A 21058-nucleotide genomic window follows, 5' to 3' on the forward strand; every position below is an offset into this window, starting at 1 on the left:
CGCGCCCGGGCTGCGTCCTGGGCCGTTCGGCACGAGGGCAAAGCAGCTTCGTCGATGGGAAGAGAGACGCGGTGACGCGTTGTCGTGATTGCACCTTTAGTGACGTCACCGCTATGGCATTGGAGCCTCGATAATGCTGTAGGGGGGAGGTGGAGGGCGGGGTGTCGTGTTGAAATGTTGGCGGTATCGTGAAGATGGCCTTGGTGGTGGTGGGGGATGGCCAGCAAAACTAAACTAAAACTTACTTTTTATTTTCCCAGGTAAGGCCCGCTGAGCTGTGTAGTTCTTTTTCAGAAGTGAGCTGGCCACAGATGATCGCCCAACAAAAAGTGGCTTATCACGTGGAGATTTGCAGCAGCCGAATACTCACAAACGCACGTTTCTAAATATGGAGGGGAAACCCGGAGGACCCTGCGAAAAATCCACGCGACCACGGGGAGAGAGACACGCAAACTCCAAATATACAGGGATCAGGGTCTGGATCGAACCCACGACCTTCTGTATACCAGGCGAGGTAGTGAACATCTCGCCGCCCCGGCGCCCTGAAACGTCGGACGTCGCGCCCAACGACGCGCGGCGCGATCCGGATACACACCAGAGAGCCGTGCGGCACAACCACGAAGAACCTACGTGATAGTCGCGCACACGCAGCTCGGGTTTAAAACAAAAATGGTAAGAACAATAATAATGATAGCAGTATACCCGCGCACCGCGGGAGCCAAGTTTCGCTTTTGAGAGATGCGGAGTTAAATCGCAAAGAGCGGCGCCCCGCGGCTTCTCACAAAGGAAGGAGCCGCAGTGCGCGGCGTCTACTGCGCTCGCTCGCTCGCCCCGAGTCATCCCACCGACTCGGCGGGGAGAAAGCGAGCGAGCGAGAGAGAGAGAGAGAGGAGGAGGAAGAATACAAATTCGACAAAACTCCCTAAGCAAAAAAAATATCTATAACGGCGAAACAAAATAAGATGCGTCCCATGTCACGGAGAGTCAGAGGGCACGCCGCTTCCCCTGCGCTATTTTCTGCACTAAGTAGAAGGGGACGGCTGTATTTCTTTTTTTTCCCTCCACCCGGATAGCGTGGGCCCCCATGCTGCCCGAGGCACAGGCCGCCAGTGTCATCGGCACCGCCGGCGCCGCCTCCGTCCGTCCGTCCGTCCCTGCGTCCACCGTGACCCCGAGCGCAGCTGTGCGCGCCTCAGAGCCGCCCTTGTGCGGAGCGGAGAGAAGAGAGAGAGGGGTCCAGTTTCCGGAGACGGCGCTCGCCACCGATGCTCACCGCTGCCGATGTTCCACCACTTGACGCTGGCCGCAGCGAATTTTTTTTTTCGATATTCTTTTTTTGGCGCTAGATAATGCGATGGCTTCATTTAGAAGAGGGGGGGGCGGTCGTGTTTTAAATTGTCAAATAATGCCGTGGTCTTTCTTATTTGTTCCGAGAGAACGATGGTGGGAAATAATGCAAGATACAATTTTTTTCATGTCCTTGTTGATACGGGGGTGGGATGAGTACAATTTTTTGTTTGGTGGGAATTAAATGTTAGAGGGCAATAGTCGAGTGTCACTTCCACCCACCCGTGTTGTCAAAGAATGGGGCCCAAACATCGTGGGAAATGTCGCTCGTCGTTTTGGTCGATTCCGTATCGAGGCATCGAGCCGAAAGATACGCGGCGATTCAAAGTGGTCCACAACGTGGCTTGATAAATGATGAAGCCCTCACCATCGTCATCATCAGAATTTTCAGTTGCATCAACAGCAGCAGCAGCGGCAACTGCATCATCATCAGCAGCACCATTATCATTTGCATCATCATCATCATCGACATCAGAAGTAGCAACAGGAAGCCAGCAATGTCATCACCAGCATCAGCATCATTAGCAGGAGCAGGTTGCGCTCCATAAACCATCACGACAGTCACCAGATACCAACATCATCATCATCAGCGTAAGTTTCATAATTTTTAGAACCAGCAATGGCAGGTTCCACCGCATAAACCACAATCAGCACCACCCCTACTACTCCTACCACCACCACCACCACCCCTACTACTCCTACCACCACCACCACTCCTACTACTCCTACCACCACCACCACCCCTACTACTCCTACCACCACCACCACCCCTACTACTCCTACCACCACGACCACCCCTACTACTACTCCTACCACCACCACCACCACCACCCCTACTACTCCTACCACCACCACCACCACCCCTACTACTCCTACCACCACGACCACCCCTACTACTCCTACCATCACCACCACCCCTACTACTCCTACCACCACCACCACCCCTACTACTCCTACCACCACCACCACCCCTACTACTCCTACGACCACTCCTACTACTCCTACCATCACCACCACCACCCCTACTACTCCTACCACCACCACCACTCCTACTACTCCTACCACCACCACCACTCCTACTACTCCTACCACCACCACCACTCCTACCACCACCACCACCACCCCTACTACTCCTACCACCACCACCACTCCTACTACTCCTACCACCACCACCACTCCTACTACTCCTACCACCACCACCACTCCTACCACTCCTACAACCACCACCACTCCTACCACCACCACCACCACCACCACTCCTACTACTCTAACTACCACCACCACCACTCCTACTACTCCTACCACCACCACCACCCCTACTACTCCTACCATCACCACCACCACCCCTACTACTCCTACCACCACCACCACCCCTACTACTCCAACCACCACCACCACCAACCACTCCTACTACTCTAACTACCACCACCACCACCACCCCTACTACTCCTACCACCACCACCACCCCTACTACTCCTACCACCACCACCATGACTACCACCAGAGCCATCATCATCACCACCACCACAAAAACCAACACAAGCCGACGCTCCAGCACAAATGAAATTAACCTCAAGGTGGAAAAGCCCCGAGCGGCCGTGAGACAAGAGACAGCGTCGCAGAGGCGGGCGGCCCGGCGCGACGCGGCCGCGCGGCCTCACAAAGAGCGCCGCCGTCTTCACGTCGCGAGGGCCGCGACCCTCCGTGCCCCCCACGCGGGGAGGGGGAGGATGGGGGGGGGGCATCGCCACGCACGGTGAATTCTGCCCTTTCAGCCACAGCCAAGGAACCCCCCCACCACCACTCTCACCCCACCCACCCCACCACACCATTCTCACCCAACCACTCTCACCCCACCATGCTCACCCCACCAATCTCACCCCACCCCACCCCACACACCCCACCACACCCCACCCACACACCCCACTACACCACTCTCACCCCACCACTCCCACCACATCCCACCACACCACTCTCACCCCACCACTCTCACCCCACCACTCTCACCCCACCACACCACTCTCACCACACCACTCTCACCCCACCACACCCCACCACACCACTCTCATCACACCACACCCCACCCACCCCACCACTCTCACCCCACCACTCCCACCACATCCCACCACACCACTCTCACCCCACCACTCTCACCCCACCACACCCCACCACACCACTCTCACCACACCACTCTCACCCCACCACTCTCACCCCACCCACCCCACCACACCACTCTCCCCCCACCACTCTCACCCCACCACACCCCACCACACCACTCTCACCCCACCACACCACTCTCACCCCACCCCACCACACCACTCTCACCACACCACTCTCACCCCACCACACCCCACCCCACCACACCACACCCTACCCACCCCACCACACCACTCTCACCCCACCATATCCCACCCACCACACCACTCTCACCACACCACTCTCACCCCACCACACCACCCCCCCCTCCTTCCTCCACCACCCTTGACACCCTCGGGCAGTGGACAGCGCAATGGGGAGATGAGTTGTGGGGCAGATCGCCGTGGGCAGGAGTGGAACTACAAACAACAACAACGACGACGACGAGGAGGAGGAGGAGGAGCAGGAGGAGGATGATGATGGTGGTGGTGTTCGGTTTCGAGGAGCGGATGAGAAACGTGGAAGAGGACCGGCGGGGTTGAAAGAGGAGAGGAACAGGAGGAGAGGGGAGAGAGGAGAGAGAGGTGGAAGGGGAGGATGAGAGATGGGGAAGAAAAACGCTTGCCAGGCGGAGGAGAAGGAGGATGTCGATGACGAACCACAGATATCCACCTTGACGATTTCACCAAGGGGCGATCTCGGATCATCCCTCAACAGCAGCGGCGTTTGTCTGGGCCATCGAATGAAGGCGGTCATCGCGTCGCGCGCTTTCAGAAGCGCTTCTGCGACCGTCTGGAACGCTCTCCCGATGTTAGGAAGCCAATGGGGATCTCTGCACTTTTAAATCTGAAATGAAATCTCGTTTTTTTGGAACTGCGTTTTGTGTTTAGTTTGTTGTCCTTCCCCCCCCCGCATCTCCGATGAGCACGGGTTGGCTAAGTACGGTGGCAAAGAAGTTCAGCGTAAGCACGTGGTGCTTGCTGCTGCTGCTGCCTATTCTGCGTCACTTCGCAAGCGAAGCTTTCAGCCGCTGTCAGTCACTCGTGGGGCCTGTGTCAATGAGGTGGGAGAGAGGGAGGGGATAGAAGCAGAGGAAGGAATGAGGAGGAGGGAAGGAGGATGGCATGGGAGGAGGAAGGAGGAGGAGAGGGGGGGGGGTCCCTTATTTACTGCTGTAATTCTCACTTACAATGTCGCCATTCAGCGATCTTGGCTGCTCGCAGCGGGGGGGGGGCACAAAAAAAAGTGCGATAAAAACGCGCCCCCTGTTTCAGCTGGGAAAACATTTTGCCTCGCACGGGAAGTCGGAGAGAAAGCGCAGACTGTGTGCGTGCCATACAGATACACCACTAGTCACACAGATGCACTAGTTATACAGATACACCACTAGTCATACAAATGCACTAGTCACACTGATGCACTAGTTATACAGATACACCACTAGTCATACAAATACACTAGTCACACAGATGCACTAGTTATACAGATACACCACTAGTCATACAAATACACTAGTCACACAGATGCACTAGTTATACAGATACACCACTAGTCATACAGATACACTTCACAGATACACACTATACAGACAGACGGGATAAACCTTATACTGATACTCGATCCAGCTACGATACACTGACGATACAGATACGCACTCTGCAGACGCTATACACTTTCTAGATCCTCACTCTGCAGAAACCAGCCAGACACTATACACTATATTGACACTCACTATCCAGACACTCACCATACACAGCCTCACTATAAAGACAGCTCCTTACAAAACGCCGTTTCCCAACGCCATCCGGGTTGTGCTCACGGCGTCGTGGCGCGAGATGGCGTAGCCACGTACTGCAGTGCAAACCTACGCGTGTCGGAGAACGGCCCGCAGAAGCGGACATCACAGAGCTACCGCGCGAGGCCCTTTCTTAAAGTGACCTCTTCTTCTTGGTTCTTTCGGTAAAGTCACGTAGAATGGAAATAATAAAATAATAAAAATAAAACATAATAAAATAATTCTCACGACGTTATTATGTTTGATTTTTATTACTTTTTTTATTTCCATTCTACGTGACTTTACCGAAATAACCAAGAAGATGAATCCCTGCTTTAAATCGAAATTTAAAGTGACCTCTTGTCCAATCTGGATTTGAAGTTTTCGTGACTGCAGGGATCCATACTCTTTGGTTCTTTGGGTAAAGTCGCGTAGGTAGAAAATAAAATAAATTAAATCACGACGTTTCGATTGCAACACAAGCAATCGTCATCAGGTGGGAAAACCACAGCAAGAACATTTTTTTTTGGGCTGTGGAAAACCACCTCTTGTCCATCACGGAAGACGCCACGGAGAGTAACGCCCGCCTCGTGAGAGTCGGCGGCGAATTTGTATTCACATTTTACGATAATTCATTCGGCACAAATTTGAGCACGGAGCCAAATTTCACGTCCCGGGGCTTCCCGCCGTAATCTCACGACCAGTTCGCCGGGTTCACCAACCGGGCGGACACCTCGAGAGCCCGGTTGAGTCACGGGCGTCCGGCCGGGTTCGAACTCACGAATAATCCCAGCGGGCTCTCGGCAAAGTGACCGCTGGGCCGCCCGGCCACCTCCACGCGGAGACACTCGCCACGCCGAAGTCGGAGCCGGCCCCTGGGGGTAACGTGCCAATCGGGGGCGACTGCCCCGGGCCCCGCGCTTTGGGGGTCCCCGCGCTTCGACGTAAAACGTGTTGTCTATAGTTATTTAAAGTTGCGCATTTTGATGTGACGTCACATTTCTCAAATACCACCCCCCCCCTCGTCACACATCGTCACAAATGTCTGACCCCCCCCCTTCCCCAGGTGCGTGACGTCATTCATGGACGGCCCCTGTGTGAGTGCGCGTGTGTGTCATCTCAGTCAGTCGACCCGTGGCACCTGCTGGGTCTGCCCCGTGACCTCCTGCCAGCGGGCGTTCGACACTTCACGTGGCCTCAAGGTGCACATGGCCTGGCACAAGCGTCGTGGTGAAGTCACCGCCACTTAGTGGCGAATGGCGGTTGTTGTTGTGCATCACCTGCGGCGCTGAGCGGCGGTGGTGGTGGTGGTGGTAGGCGGCCGTCGGGTAGTGCAGCTGCGCCAGCACGGGCTGCTCGTGCGACACAGCGTGGTAGGAGGTCACGGCGGGCCCGGCGGAGCCGTGGTGGGGGGCTGCCGGGTGAGGGTGAGCGTGGGGGTGGTGAGCGTGGGGGTGCTGAGCGGGGACCGCCGGCGCGTAGCTCGTGTAGTTGTAGCTGCCCGTGTAGCTGCTGTTCGGGTGATGAGCGGCGGCGGGGGGAGACACGTGGAGAGACGGGGAGATGCGGAGAGAGACATGGGGAGAGACACGGGGAGAGACACGGGGAGAGAGGCACGGGGAGAGAGACACGGGGAGAGAAACACGGAGAGAGAGGCACGGGGGGAGAGACACGGGGAGAGACACGAGGAGAGACATGGAGAGAGACATGCAGAGAGACACGGAGAGAGACACGGGAAGAGACGTGGAAAGAGACACGGGGAGAGACATGGAGAGAGAGACATGGAGAGAGACACGGGGAGAGAGACATGGAGAGACACGGGGAGAGACACAGAGAGAGACATGGAGAGAGACACGGGGAGAGAGACACGGGGAGAGAGAGACGGGGAGAGACATGAAGAGAGACACGGAGAGAGACACGGGGAGAGAGACACGGGGAGAGAGATGAGGAAGAAAACAGAGAATGAGGGGAGATTTAGAGAGACGTGGGGAGAAAGAAACATGGAAAGACAGCGAGAGAGAGAGCGAGAGGCAAACAGAGACACAGAGAAAGATACACACAGAGAGACAGAGAGCGATAACACGGTTAACACACTGCGCGATCGGTATCGCGAGACAAACACGTTCACATTGGGATGGAGGCCCAGGACCGGTTCAGATAATCGTCACCGGTGTTGGCCGTGAGCGGGAATACGAACCCGGGTCGCCGGGTTCGTAGCGCAGCGCGCTGACCGCTACACTACCGCTCCCCACTCAACACGCACACACAGAGAGACACACACACGCGTACAAAACTTCCCCGGCAAATGCCGGCGACAAGGCGGAACCCCCCGCTACACCGAGAAGGAGAGCGCTCGTCACACGGCGGCTTTTGGCTCGCCGTCGAAACAAAGAAAACAAGACGGCGCATCACCGCATCGCGTGCTGGTGGATGCGCTTCTACGACCGGTTGGCACGGCCTTCCCTTCCGATATCGGGAAGCCGCTGGGAGCTGTTAACTCTGCAATGTAGACCGAAAACTCGCGTCTTTAACACTGCCCGTGGTTGCGTTCAGTTGGTTGTGCTTCCCCCCCCGCCCGCGCGCCTCCGACGAGCACGGCTTGGCTACGTACGGCGCGAAAGAAGTTCAACGTGCGTACAATTCGTAGCCCTCCGAGCTGGAATATATATTATAATTACGGCCTTGGTTGATAGCAAGGCCGGTGTCTTCGGGGAGGAATGTCCAAGCCAGGGAGTGCGCGATGGCGTTTGCGTCTGGAATTGAGGCGTCCATTCTGGACGTCCGCGTTTTTCCACTCCGTTCACCAGCAGCGCTCTTCGGGATCTGGGTGGGATTCTAGGATGGTGACAGCAGCAGCAGCAGCAGCTGCAGCTGCAGCGGCGGCTGCGGGACACGATCCCAGAAAGGGGGATCAGGATTTGGGTCGGTGGTGGCGAGGTTCATTGTTGAGGTCTCGTTTTCAGCGTTATCACCTCGCAAATGCGGGTTCTCCAGTTTGCTTCCGCAAAAACGAACAATCATTACTGGACTTGGCCAAACATCCCAAATGGGGAATGCTCCTGAAAAAAAAAGTATTTAAAATCAGTGGGGAATTCCGAGGTGATGAAATGTCAATTTGGATCGTTTTTTTTATTATAATCTGATCAGGGCTGAGATCACCAACTCGCTCCCTTTGAGCAGCCTGTTTAACCACGGGTGGACGCAACCTGCAATTGCATCCATGCGAATGGAGAGCACAGACTTAGACACTCCATGTAAGTACACGTTGAACTTCTTTCGCACCGTACATAGCCAACCGTGCTTATTGGAGGTTGCGACTTATCGCTCAAACAACGATTTTCATAACCTCAAACGTGGCACAAAAAACTCAATCAAGAGAACGACGCGCTGGGATGACATCCTTTAAAACTGAGAGCCGTATCGACGATTCCCTTCCGAGGCCCCACTCCGCTCGGAGCGACGTGGGAGCAAAGCGCTTGGCCAGTGGCCGGTCATTTATCTCGATTCCTATTGTTGTTATTTCCCAGCCAGCCAGCGCCGGCCGCCGCTCGCTCACCCATGCTGCTCGTGCTGAGGGAAGGCCGGCGCGGAGCGGTGTGGCGTGTGCCCCAGCGGCGAGTGCGGTGACGGGAAGGCGCGGGCGTACGGCAGCGTGGCCTGGGGGCTCAGATCTCCCTGGGGCACCGAGCCGGGCGCCGCCACCGCCGCCACGGACTGGAATGGAGCGACCGGCGACCTGGGAAAGGAGCGATTGCTGCCTGCAGCCAGCAGCAGCAGCAGCAACGTCGTCATTGGCAGCATCAAGAGTAATACCGGTAGCAGCAGCAGCAGCAACGTCGTCATTGGAAGCATCAAGAGTAATACCGGTAGCAGCAGCAGCAGCAACGTCGTCATCGGCAGCATCAAGAGTAATACCGGTAGCAGCAGCAGCAGCAGCAACGTCGTCATCGGCAGCATCAAGAGTAATACCGGTAGCAGCAGCAGCAGCAACGTCGTCATCGGCAGCATCAAGAGTAATACCGGTAGCAGCAGCAGCAGCAACGTCGTCATCGGCAGCATCAAGAGTAATACCGGTAGCAGCAGCAGCAGCAACGTCGTCATCGGCAGCATCAAGAGTAATCCCGGTAGCAGCAGCAGCAACTGAAGTAGGGGACCCACCAACACTGACATTAAAAAACTAAACTATTAACTATTTTTTATTTTACCAGGTGAGCTGTATAGATATTTTTTCAGAAGCGACCTAGACACAAATCAGAGCTCCACGAAGTGGCTTGTCAATGTGGATATGTATTGCAGCCAAAAACTCGGAGAAAAATCTACGCGCCCACGGGGAGAGAGAGACACGCAAACTTCAAATATACAGGCGTCGGGATCGAACCCACGACCTCCTGTATGCCAGGCGAGGTAGTTACAATCTCCTAGCCACCGAGATGATGATGATGAGAGACACTCAAACTCCAAATATACAGCAGCAGGCGTCAGGGTCGGGATCGAACCCACGACCTCCTGTATGCCAGGCGAGGTAGTTAACATCTCCGAGCCACCGTGAAGAGAGAGAGAGACTCAAACTCCAAATATACAGCAGCAGGCGTCAGGGTCGGGATCGGACCCACGACCTCACGCACACCCGGCGAGGTAGTTAACATCCCGCTAGCATGGCCCCCTGGGAGGACCCGCTGACAAGAGGAGAGGGGACCCACCGGTGGGGGAGGTGACGCCGCTGGGCCCGGGCGAGTGTGCGCTGAGGGAGGAGACCACGGACTGCGTCTCCATGCCGATGGTCGACTCTTGCGGGTGGAAGGCGGCGGTGGAGGTGGTTGTGGTTGTGGGCGAGGGCAGACGAGGGTTGGGCAAGGCGGCTTCATCGGCGGCGCCTGATGGCAAGAAGGAAGGATGGTGGCACGCTCAGAAGACAACGATCCCCTCCTCCCGTGTAGCCTTGACAGGCTGCAGGGGCAAGTGCTGTTAGCGAGCAGCACCGATTAGGGCCGGAACGGCACACGAGTGGGTGGCCAGCGCCACGCCCGGCCGCCTTTGTCTCCCCGGTAGCGATGTTTACTACACGCCGCACCATGTGAGGCCGAGTAGACCTAGGGGAGGCCCAGGACCGGTTCATAAAATCGTCACCGGCGTTGGCCGTGAGCGGGAATGGAACCCGGGTCGCCCTTTCCCCGCCACCCCCGTGCCCCGCCGCCGCCGTCGTCGTCGTACCGACGGGCCCCTCGCCCCGCATGGCTCGGAGCAGCTCGGCCGCTCGCTCCTGGCAGTGCAGCGACTCGAGCAGGTAGAGGACGTAGTCGTCGAACATCAGGTGGATGAGGTGGAAGGAACCTGCGCGGGAAGACAAAGACGGATGAGACCGATGTCACAGGAGCGGTGGTGTAGCGGTTAGCGCGCTGCGCTATGAACCTGGCGACCCGGGTTCGATTCCCGCTCACGGCCAACACCAGTGACGATTATCTGAACCTGTCCTGGGCCTCCCCTAGGTCGACTCAGCCTCAAATGAGTACCTGGTGCGGTGTGTAAACATCGCCACTGGGGAGACAAAGGCGGTCGGGCGTGGTGTTGGCCACCCACCCCCTCGTGTGCCGTGCCGGCCTTCATAGGTGCTCGCTAACAGCACTTGCCCCTACAGTCTGTTAAGGCTGTACGGGGGATCTTTGTGTGTATGTGTGTGTGTATGTGTGTGTATGTGTGTTTATGTGTGTGTATGTGTGTGTATGTGTGTTTATGTGTGTTTATGTGTGTATGTGTGTGTGTATGTGTGTGTGTCTGTATGTTTATGTGTGTATGTGTGTGTATGTATGTGTATGTGTGTGTGTATGTGTGTGTGTGTATGTGTGTGTATGTGTGTGTATGTGTGTGTGTGTATGTGTGTGTGTTGAACTTCTTTCGCACCACAGTACGTGGCCAGCTGTGCTTTATCGGAAGATGCGGGGAAAGGACAACGCAGACACGAGGTGGTACAAGAGGCCCCCAACCCCCCCCCCCCCCAAATGTGAAAGTGTTCGTCTCGCGATACCAATTGTGCGATTGAAATATAATGGGGAGATATTAAAAAAAGTTCATTGCTCACGTACAAAGACAGATACGTACGTATCACTTCCGAATTATTTATGTCATCGTGATAATATTTTCCCGGGCACTGGCAGGCCGGCGTAGGCCCCGTGCCGAGAGTCGTATCCACAGCCCTAAGCCGAGAGGTACAATGGACGTTGTGTGCCGGGCGTGGGTGATATGCGGCCAAAATTCACCTCTCTTCGGTGACGTTTCGCATGGTGTCTGCCCCCGTACACGTTGGGTGTTCCTTCCACACGGAGTGAAAGCTAAAACTTCTAACAAAAAACCTCAGCGTAATTTGGCCAAACATCGCAGGGCAGCAGGGACCCTCCTGCCTGCGAATCTCGAGACTCGGTGAGGCTTTTTGCTGAGTCAACAAATTATTTTATGTCGAGTAGTACACAGCATCAGTTTTAACACAGAGGCTTTCGCGACCAATATTATCCATAATAAAGGGTTTTTTCGGGGTTAGGTCACGTGAACGTGTGTGCGTTCGTGAAATGTCTGGCTAATCGCCCGGTCAAGCTGGTTGTAATCACCACTGAAACGTGGTACTCGAATTGACAATTTTGTGCGTTTACTCTCCAACACACAAGCGGCGTGCTGAAGTAGTAAATAACTGACACGTTTTTTTGACGTGACAAATCTCACCAAGTGGCTGTGTAGGGTGGTCGAGAGTTCAACGACACATTCGTATTTACGCGATCTAACTCAAAAAACGTGGCCAAAGATGGAAGTTCGTGTTCGGCACGCACTCCGTTTAGCACGGTTGGCTACGTACGGGGCGAAAGAAGTTCAACATACAAACAAACTTGCCCATCTGTGACACACGGGTCGCAAACACTGTGGCCACGAGCGTAGAGTACATAGAACAACAACTGAGGAGTGGGCAAAGCAGCGTGCTTGGAACGACACCGCCAGGCAGAAAGAGGGTGACGTGGACGAGAGAGGGACTTTACACGGGTGAATGACGTCATCCAGGTGAATTACATAATTTAGGTGAATGACATCATCCAGGTAAACGACATCATCCAGGTTAATGACATCATCCAGGTGAATGACATCATCCAGGTGAATGACATCATCCAGGTGAATAACGTCATCCAGGTGAATGACATCATCCAGGTGAATAACGTTATCCAGGTGAATGACATCATCCAGGTGAATGACATCATCCAGGTGAATAACGTCATCCAGGTGAATGACATCATCCAGGTGAATGACATCATCCAGGTGAATAACGTCATCCAAGTGAATGACATCATCCAGGTGAATAACATCATCCAGGTGAATGACATCATCCAGGTGAATGACATCATCCAGGTGAATGACATCATCCAGGTGAATAACGTCATCCAGGTGAATGACGTATCCAGGTGAATGTTATCATCCAAGTGAATGATGTCATCTAGGTAAATGACGTCATCCAGGTGAAGAATGACATCGCTCCACACCGCGGAGCAAAGTCGAGCGGGGCTGGGGCAGGACGCGGCGTCACAGCCAGCAGGGACGACGGTGGCGCGCTGGTCAGCAATAATAATAATAAAAGTAGCGGGAGCCAAGGAGGGGAACACGTGTGAGAAGGGTGGTGGTGGTGGGTGTAAGAAGCGACGGTGGATAGCACCTCGGTTTGTTTTCTTAGATCGCACGACCACGAGAGGCGGCGGCAGCCCTGGGAATGCCTTCATCCAGCAGTGGATTGACCGTGCCCGATGACGATGATGAATTATCATCGGTAGTCGGCATGCGGTGTTTTTTTTTTTTGAGGGGGGGGGGGGTGGGCTTTGCTGCGACCGCGAATGATTTCGAGAGGAAGCGAGTGACTCCGCCGCATTAGCACATGAATGGGGCTCAGGGAGGCGCGGAGAATTGGGAATCTGAGAGTTTGTGAGCTCGCGGGGGATGGGGGGGGGGTAGGGACGGGAGGGAGGGGGGCCGCTGGGTGTTGGTGGGGGTGAGACCAAGGGGGGCGAGACGCGGAGACGGAGAGACAAAGATGCAGAGAGACATGGACAGAACATTAATTTAAAGAGAGATTAGGAGATGAAGAGAGAGAGAGAGAGAGAAAGTTCTAGATTTGAGGTTTTTGTGACTGCAAGAATTCAAACTCTTTTTTTTTTCGGTAAAGTCACGTCGGTGAAATTTTTTAAAATACATTAAATCACGACTGTGACGGCTCCACCTGAAGACGGAAGCTTGTGTTGCCTCCGAAACGTCGTGATTTAATTTATTTTAATGTTTTACCTACGTGACTTTACCGAAAAAAACAAAGAGTAGAGAGAAAGTTACAGAGAGGCATGATTAAACATAGACTCAGGGGGACAGAGAGATACAGCAAAATGTAGACAGTTCATTTAAAGAGACAGAGCACGGAGACAGGCAGATGGACAAATAGGTGAACAGACGGGGAGACGGACAGGACCAGATCCACAGAGAGGCGAGAGAAAGAAATAGTAACAAAGGCGAGTCAACAGACGCACAGAGAGAGAGAGACACTGGATGATTCACGGAGAGCACACGCGTGTACAGGAATCTTGGCGTGACAGTGAGACACCCACACATGCACACTCACACGCACGCATTAATGTACACAATGATCAAGATCCCACGTGTAGCCTTTCACAGACTGTTGGGGCAAGTGCCCTTAGCGAGCACCTATGAAGGCTGGCACGGCACACAAGGGGGTGAGTCCATAATAAAGGCGTTTGGGTTAGATCGCGTTATTATAATACTAATTATTATAATACTAATTATTATAATAACGTTATTATAATAATAACTAATTATTAATAATAATAACTAATTATTATAATAACGATCTATAATACTGGTCGCGAAAGCTTAGGGGGTGAGTGGCCGGCACCAAGCCAAGTTGCGATATTTACGCACCGCACCAGGTACTGATTTGAGGCTGAGTCGACCTAGGGGAGGCCCATGACCGGTCCAAATATTCACCACTTGTTATTGGTCGTGAGCGGGAATCGAACTCGGGTCGCCGCGCGCGCCAGCCGCTGCACCAACGCTCCCCACTCGCACAAACGCGCGCGTCCCACCACCACGCACTCGCACGCACGCAGTTTGCACGCCGTGAGATTTGGCTCTCGGTGCGGCCGCGGCGCCGGGCGGCGGCGCTGTCCCGCGCGATCGCTCCGTCCGCCTCCCGGCTCCGGCCGTTATCAAGCGCGGCGCGGCGCGCGGCTCGCAGAGGAAACACGCGGTGATGATGGTGGTGGTGATGGTGGCGGCGGCGTTTAACGTTAACGTTTAAAGTTAACGTTTAACGCCGCTGTCGACGTTTTACCATCGCCGGCGTTTGTTGGGTGAATTGCTCATCCCTCACCGTGGCGCAGCTCTTGAGCACTAAAATCACTCGAAGTACTAAAGACGACACCCCCCCACCCACCACCTTCTCCCCCCATCAACTTTCTCCCCTCCCGCCGGGACCCACCCCTGGCAACCCCGATCGTAGCCCCCAACCGCAGGCTCCCTCACCGCCCCCCTCTGGACCCCTGTGAAGAACCCTTCATGACCCTACCCCTGGACAGGGCGGGAGGGGGGTAGACGTCTGGTCCCTGCGTTCTCGGCATTTCCTCCTCGCTTGTGACAAACGCAAAGTCCCTGAATCCTGTTTGTCTCTGCGGTCTTTCCGTCAACATCATTTGTTTGTTTGTACGTTGAATTTATTTCGCACCGTACTTAGCCAGCCGTGCTCACCGGGGATACAAGGTAAAGGACAACAAACAAAACGCACAACAATCACCCAACGGGCGCCAAAACATTTGCAAAATTCAACTCGCCATGGACGAGTGAATTCACTGCTCCTACGCTGAACCCCTACAAACGCTGGCGTGCGCCCCAATCGCTACTCGCCCAACGTCGACCTCACGACACGGAGCGGCGCCACCTGGAACTGGAGGCGCCAGCTCGCCTCCGACCCCCGCCATTCCGCGCGTTCGCAAAGCGCCGCCGTGGTTTGGCGCAACCCATCGACCATCTTCGCGGCGTCACCCCGTTTGCTACGTTTCTCACTTTGTGCTCGCGCCCTCGAAGTGGGACGTAAAAAAATTAACCCGTAAAAACAAAGTTTTTCACTATAAATCCTTTATATGCGTGGCGGCTAGAGTCCTCTCGTCCTCTGGCTTGAGATGGCTGCCACCTATGGGTCAGATGATTGCCTGCCACCATTAAGCAATTGGTAATTAAATATAATTATTTTTTTCCTAAAAAGTGTAAAATTTTGGAGAAAAAAAATTTCACGAAAATAAATTGTCACGCACAACGAGTCTGTGTGGAAAATGTCAGCTCGATTGGATCACGGGAAGTGCGTTAAAAAACGACCGAAAATTTTGCACGGTCGTAAGCGCGCAAGCAAGCAAGCAAGTGAACTTAATATAAAGGATTTAAAAAGATAAAACGGCTTGAGCAGCCCCCCAACCCACCCACCCCCTTCCTCCCCCACGACTCTTCTGATGTGCGGCTGCGCTGGCAGGTTCTCACCGAAGCTGGGCGCGCTGTGGAGCGTCATGTCGCGAATTATGCGGGTGCCGAAACACGACCACATCAGCAGGAACTGACGGGCCACTTGCTTCAGGGTGCCGGGCCTCCTGGTCGCGGGCTGGGGGGGGAGAGAGAGAGAATGAGCAACAACAACCGCGGGCAGCGACGGCCACGATGAACGACAACTGAGAGCAACCACGAGGAGTGGCAGACAAAAAGAACGAACGTGGCCCCGGACAGGGAAGCGCGTTTGCCGCGACGGTGAAACGAGGTCTTGCGCAGGGTGCTTGGTGCGGAACGTCGCGTCACGAGACCGTGAAGATGGTGGCAACGGCTTGGGGGGAGAGCCTCCATCCAGCGATAGATCGATTGCGGTTGATGATGATGATGATGGGTGCAGGGGTTATGGTTTAGGGGATCGGGCTGCATCTACCTTCACGACGCATCTCTCCACCATCGAGTCGAGCCACTCGATGTACGACTCCATGGGCGACTGCTCCTCCAGCAGCTGCTCAAACTCCTGGTAGACTGCACACGCACAGAGACGCCCCGACAAAGATCCCCCCCCCCCCGGATAGCCTCAAGAGACCGTCGGAGAAAGCGCTTGTTGGCGAGTAGATGCGGGTGACGTTTGTCTCCCCAGCGCTGAGCGTTTTACACCACAACTGATGCATATTCATGGCTGAGTCGACCTAGCCGCACCCCGATATGGCTTGTAAGACTGTTAGGGCAAGCGCTGTTAGCGAGCACCTATGAAGGCCGGAAACGGCACACGAGGGGGTGATTGGCCAACACAACGTCTGGCCGCCTTTGTCTCCGCATCGGTTATGTTTACACACCACAACAAGTACTCATTTAAGGCTGAGTCGACCTCGGGGAGGCCCAGAACCCGTGATAATGACGGCAGTTGGACGACACTGGGATGATGATACGGCAACTGAAGAAAATTCCCCGAGTAAAATGACGGCCAGAAATAGTGACAACATCTGCTCATGCACCGTATCGAGAAGGAGATGGCGACAGTGTGAGGAGGCCCTCATTCAGCAGTGGATAGACCACGGCTGATTAATAATAAAAAATCAATCCTCCCCTCCCCCCATAACCCTAATGTGCATAAGAAGATGAATGTAAGTTAATGATTTATAACAAAAGCAGAAACCTGACCGGGGCCCATCACCGCGAAATGTCAAGCATTAAATGAAATTAGAGGCGGGCAGGAGGTCCGGAGGTTATTGATGGTGTCTGGGAGGGGGTAGCCGCTTGGGCTGGGAGGGTGGAGAGCTAAATGGGTGAGTGGGTGTTGACTGGGGTGGGTGGGTAAAGGAATGGGTGGGGTGAGTGAGTGGTTGGGGTGAGTGAGCGTATAAGAGACAGAGTGGGTGGGTAGGTGGATGGGTGAGTGTGTAAGTTAGTGGGTGGATAAGTGTATGAGTGATTGGATAGGTGTGTGAATGAGTGTACGAGTGGCCAAGTGAATGGGGGATACAGTATGTGGGTAGGTGAGTCAGTGGGTAGGTTAGCGAGTGGGTGGGTGAATAGGTGAAGGAGTTGGTGGATGGATATGTAGGTGAGTGGGTAGGTTAGTGAGTGGGTGGGTGAGTTGGTAGGCCAGTGAGTGGTTCGGTGGATGCCTGTTGATTCTGTTTCGACTCAGGAATTCAGGGGTACGGTGCAGACAGGTGGAGTGGGAGGGAGGGGTAAGTGGTGGTGGTTGTGGTGGTGGTGGTTGTGGTGTTAATCGCAGGGGGGGTTTCTGGGCACCCACACCATCGGGAAGGTTACTCCGGATTTGCATATAGACCACTGCGGGCGACCCTTGACCCCTTGATGTGCCGGAATAATTATCGTAGCCGGAACCCCGTGCCTCTCAGTGACCTCCCGAGGTTCATCAGCAGAGTCTCGCTCTCTCTCTCTCTCAAGCTCGCTCTCCTTGGGAATCGGAGCAAACGGAGTGGAAAAGAAGGTGCGGGTGGGAGAGGGGAGTTGGTGGATGAGGCAGGGAGGGAGCGGGCGTGAGTGCAATGTGACATCTGTCAAACGCACACAGATGCACGTATGTTGAACTTCTTTCGCACCGTACGTAGCCAACCGTGCTAATCGTAGATGCGGGGGAAGGACAACAAACTAAACACAAACAGCACGTGAAGGCCTCTCAAGTTGTTTGGGGCGAGTACTGCGAGCGAGCGCCTTTCTTCTGCCGTACGGCTGCTGACGATTGTAGGTGGAGAGCGATAACCGCGACATCACATTCAGATGGGCAAGCCGGCAGACAACCACGTCAGGAGCATGCGGTGCGAATCGCCGCGATTTTATTAAATCCTTTATATTAAGTTCGCTTGCTTGCTGGCTTGCGTGCTTGCGTGCTTGCTTGCTTGCTTACGACCGTGCAAATATTTCGGTCGTTTTTTAACCCACTTCCCGTGATCCAATCGAGCTGACATTTTGCACACAGACTCGTTGTGCGTGACAATTAATTTTCGTGACATTTTTTCCAAAATTTTCCACTGTTTAGGGGAAAATAAATAAATATTTATTTACCAATTGCTTAATGCTGCCAGACAATCATCTGACCCATAGGTGGCAGCCATCTCGAGCCAGAGGACGAGAGGACTCTAGCCGCCACGCATATAAAGGATTTATAGTGAAAAACTTTGTTTTTACGGGTTAAATTTTTTGTTGGGTTAGATCGCGTAAATATATAAATGCGTCGTGAAACCCGCCACCACCCGACACAGCCCATTAGTAATGTTTGTCACGTCAACAAAACGTGGCAATTCGTTGCGAGTACAGCACGCCGGATATGTTGGAGAGTGAAACCCACAACGTTAGACAATTGGATTACGACGTTTCGCCAGTAATTACAACCAGCTTCATCAGGCGACAGGCGGTGGGTGGGGTGGCGGGGAGGGTGGAAGGGGGGGTAGAGGGCGGGGGGGCGCGCGTGCGCACAGTGAGAGAGGCTTTTTTTGTCGAGTGTATCTTGTGATTTAACAAACGTTCTAGATACACACACAACCTTCGAGATACACACATAATCTTCTAGATACACACAACGTGTTAGATATACACACAACGTCCTAGATACACACACAACATGCTAGATACACACAGAATCTTCTAGATACACACAACGTGTTAGATATACACACAAAGTCCTAGATACACAGAGCACGTTGTAGATATACACACAACCTTCGAGATACACACAGAATCTTCTAGATACACACACAACACGTTGTAGATACACACACAACGTCCTAGATACACACACAAAGTCCTAGATACACACAGCACGTTGTAGATACACACACAACTTTGTAGATACACACATAATCTTCTAGATACACACATAATCGTCTAGATACACACACAACTCGTAGATACACACACAAAGTCCTAGATACACACAACCTTCTAAATACACACACAACGTGCTAGATACACACAGCATCTTCGAGATACACACAGAATCTTCGAGATACACACAACTTTGTAGATACACACACAACGTGCTAGACACACACACAATTTTATAGATACACACAGAATCTTCTAGACACACAACATTATAGACACACACACAACTTTGTAGATGCACACAGAATCTTCGAGATACACACAGAATCTTCGAGATACACACAACTTTGTAGATACACACAGAATCTTCTAGACACACACACAATCAAATACAAGCGAGAGATGAGACCAGACGTACGGGCGGGCGGGGGGTGTGGGGTGGGGGGGGTGCCACTGACGCGTCTCGGTGAGTGCGCGGTGCTCCTCCCGCCACTCGTCGACGGTGTAGAGCGTCTGCTTGCTGATGCTGCCCAGGTCCACGCTGCGCCAGTCCTCCAGCATCTGCGAGGCGATGTCGGCGCTGTGGATGACTGTGCGCGACGCCTGGAAGGGACGGGAGTCGAACACGTGGGGGTGGTGGAGAGGAGGGGGTAGCGATTCGTAATCAGTTCGTTGGGTTTGGGGGGGGGGGGGGGTGTATTTTCATATTCTTAGGTTTTTTTCGGTAAAGTCACGTAGGTAAAATATTTAAGTTAATAAAAGTAAAATAAAAAATAAAAATAAAATATCAAGTGATGCGGCTATCGTGCTGTGACGGTTCCACCTGAAGACGGAAGATTGTGTTGCCTCCGAAACGTCGTGATTTTTATTTTTTATTTTACTTTTATTAATTTTTATTTTTTACCTATGTGACTTTACCGAAAAAAACCTAAGAATATAAATCCTTGCAGTCACGAAAGCTTCAAATCTAGGGTGAATTTTTGTTTGAAGGTGGCGCCTCTGTGCCGCACGACGCTCATCGAAGGACGGCTTTAGCCTTCGGGAACTATTTTTGCTGCAGTGGGACGCGTGCTATGCCCCCCTGCCCCCCCTGCCCCCCCTGCCCCCCCCCGCCCCCCTGCCCCCCCGATTAAGAGCTTGCGTCAAGCAGCTTCCCCGGGGGAGGGGGGCATGCACGGCCGAAATTCTAATAATGATCCACTATGTAACACGATTTTTGTTCCTGGGTAGTAAGTGTTATTTTATAATTGCTTATGCCTCAAAAGTACAGAAATGGGTATTGTTCCCCACAAACTTTGCTTTTGTGACCAGGACTTTACGTGAAGGAATGACACAAATGCACACCACGTTTTTTTCATTGACAATAGGTAAATTTCGAAATATCACAAAAGCTAAGTTTGTGGGGAATAATACCCATTTCTGTACTTTTGAGGCATAAGCAATTGGCAAATAACACTTACTACCCAGGAACAAGTTTTTTTGTTACACAGTAATCATTAAAATGTATAATGCTAGGGATCCACAATGATATGATTCGCAGTTTCATTTGCCTGGTTTAGGGGCACGCAACAATCTTGGCCAAATTACCATTAAAAACACTTTGCAAACGCACGTGTACATACAGGGAGCTTCAAAACAATGTTTAACACTTACGCGCGACTATCGTTTTTTAATGGAAAATAACTGTAACGCCATACCAAATGTAATGTTAATAGCTTCACAAAGTCAAAGAGTCACCACTTGTTCGCCATCATTGTCAACGCGTGCCTGGAATCTTCTCCAGGTGGTCTCCAGAGCTTGGAGGCACGACATCTCTTGTGTTTATTGTTGCAAATTCTCAGAAGCGTGAACATTTGTTTGGAAGCACCCTGTATCTATAACGTTCCCGATAATTATAGGGCCACAGAGCTTGGGCAATTGTTGGCGCTTGGTCTAGCTGCCACACAC

At 53.3% G+C, this 21058-nt stretch overlaps 1 protein-coding gene across 1 annotated transcript in view; it reads right to left on the reverse strand.

The window, feature by feature from the left end:
* Positions 1-21058, reverse strand: part of RFX4 (regulatory factor X4) — a 65389-nt gene that overhangs the window by 4142 nt on the left and 40189 nt on the right. The window contains exons 11-17 of the mRNA XM_078859181.1: positions 19570-19714; positions 16248-16342; positions 15815-15932; positions 10469-10588; positions 9958-10131; positions 8814-9015; positions 6538-6769 (exon numbers count right to left, since the gene is read on the reverse strand). Coding sequence (XP_078715307.1) covers positions 6538-6769; positions 8814-9015; positions 9958-10131; positions 10469-10588; positions 15815-15932; positions 16248-16342; positions 19570-19714 — 1086 coding nt within the window. The remainder of the gene's footprint in view (positions 1-6537; positions 6770-8813; positions 9016-9957; positions 10132-10468; positions 10589-15814; positions 15933-16247; positions 16343-19569; positions 19715-21058) is intronic.

The sequence above is a fragment of the Lampetra fluviatilis genome, chromosome 8 (assembly GCF_964198595.1).
Source record: "Lampetra fluviatilis chromosome 8, kcLamFluv1.1, whole genome shotgun sequence".
Taxonomy (NCBI): Eukaryota; Metazoa; Chordata; class Hyperoartia; order Petromyzontiformes; family Petromyzontidae; genus Lampetra; species Lampetra fluviatilis.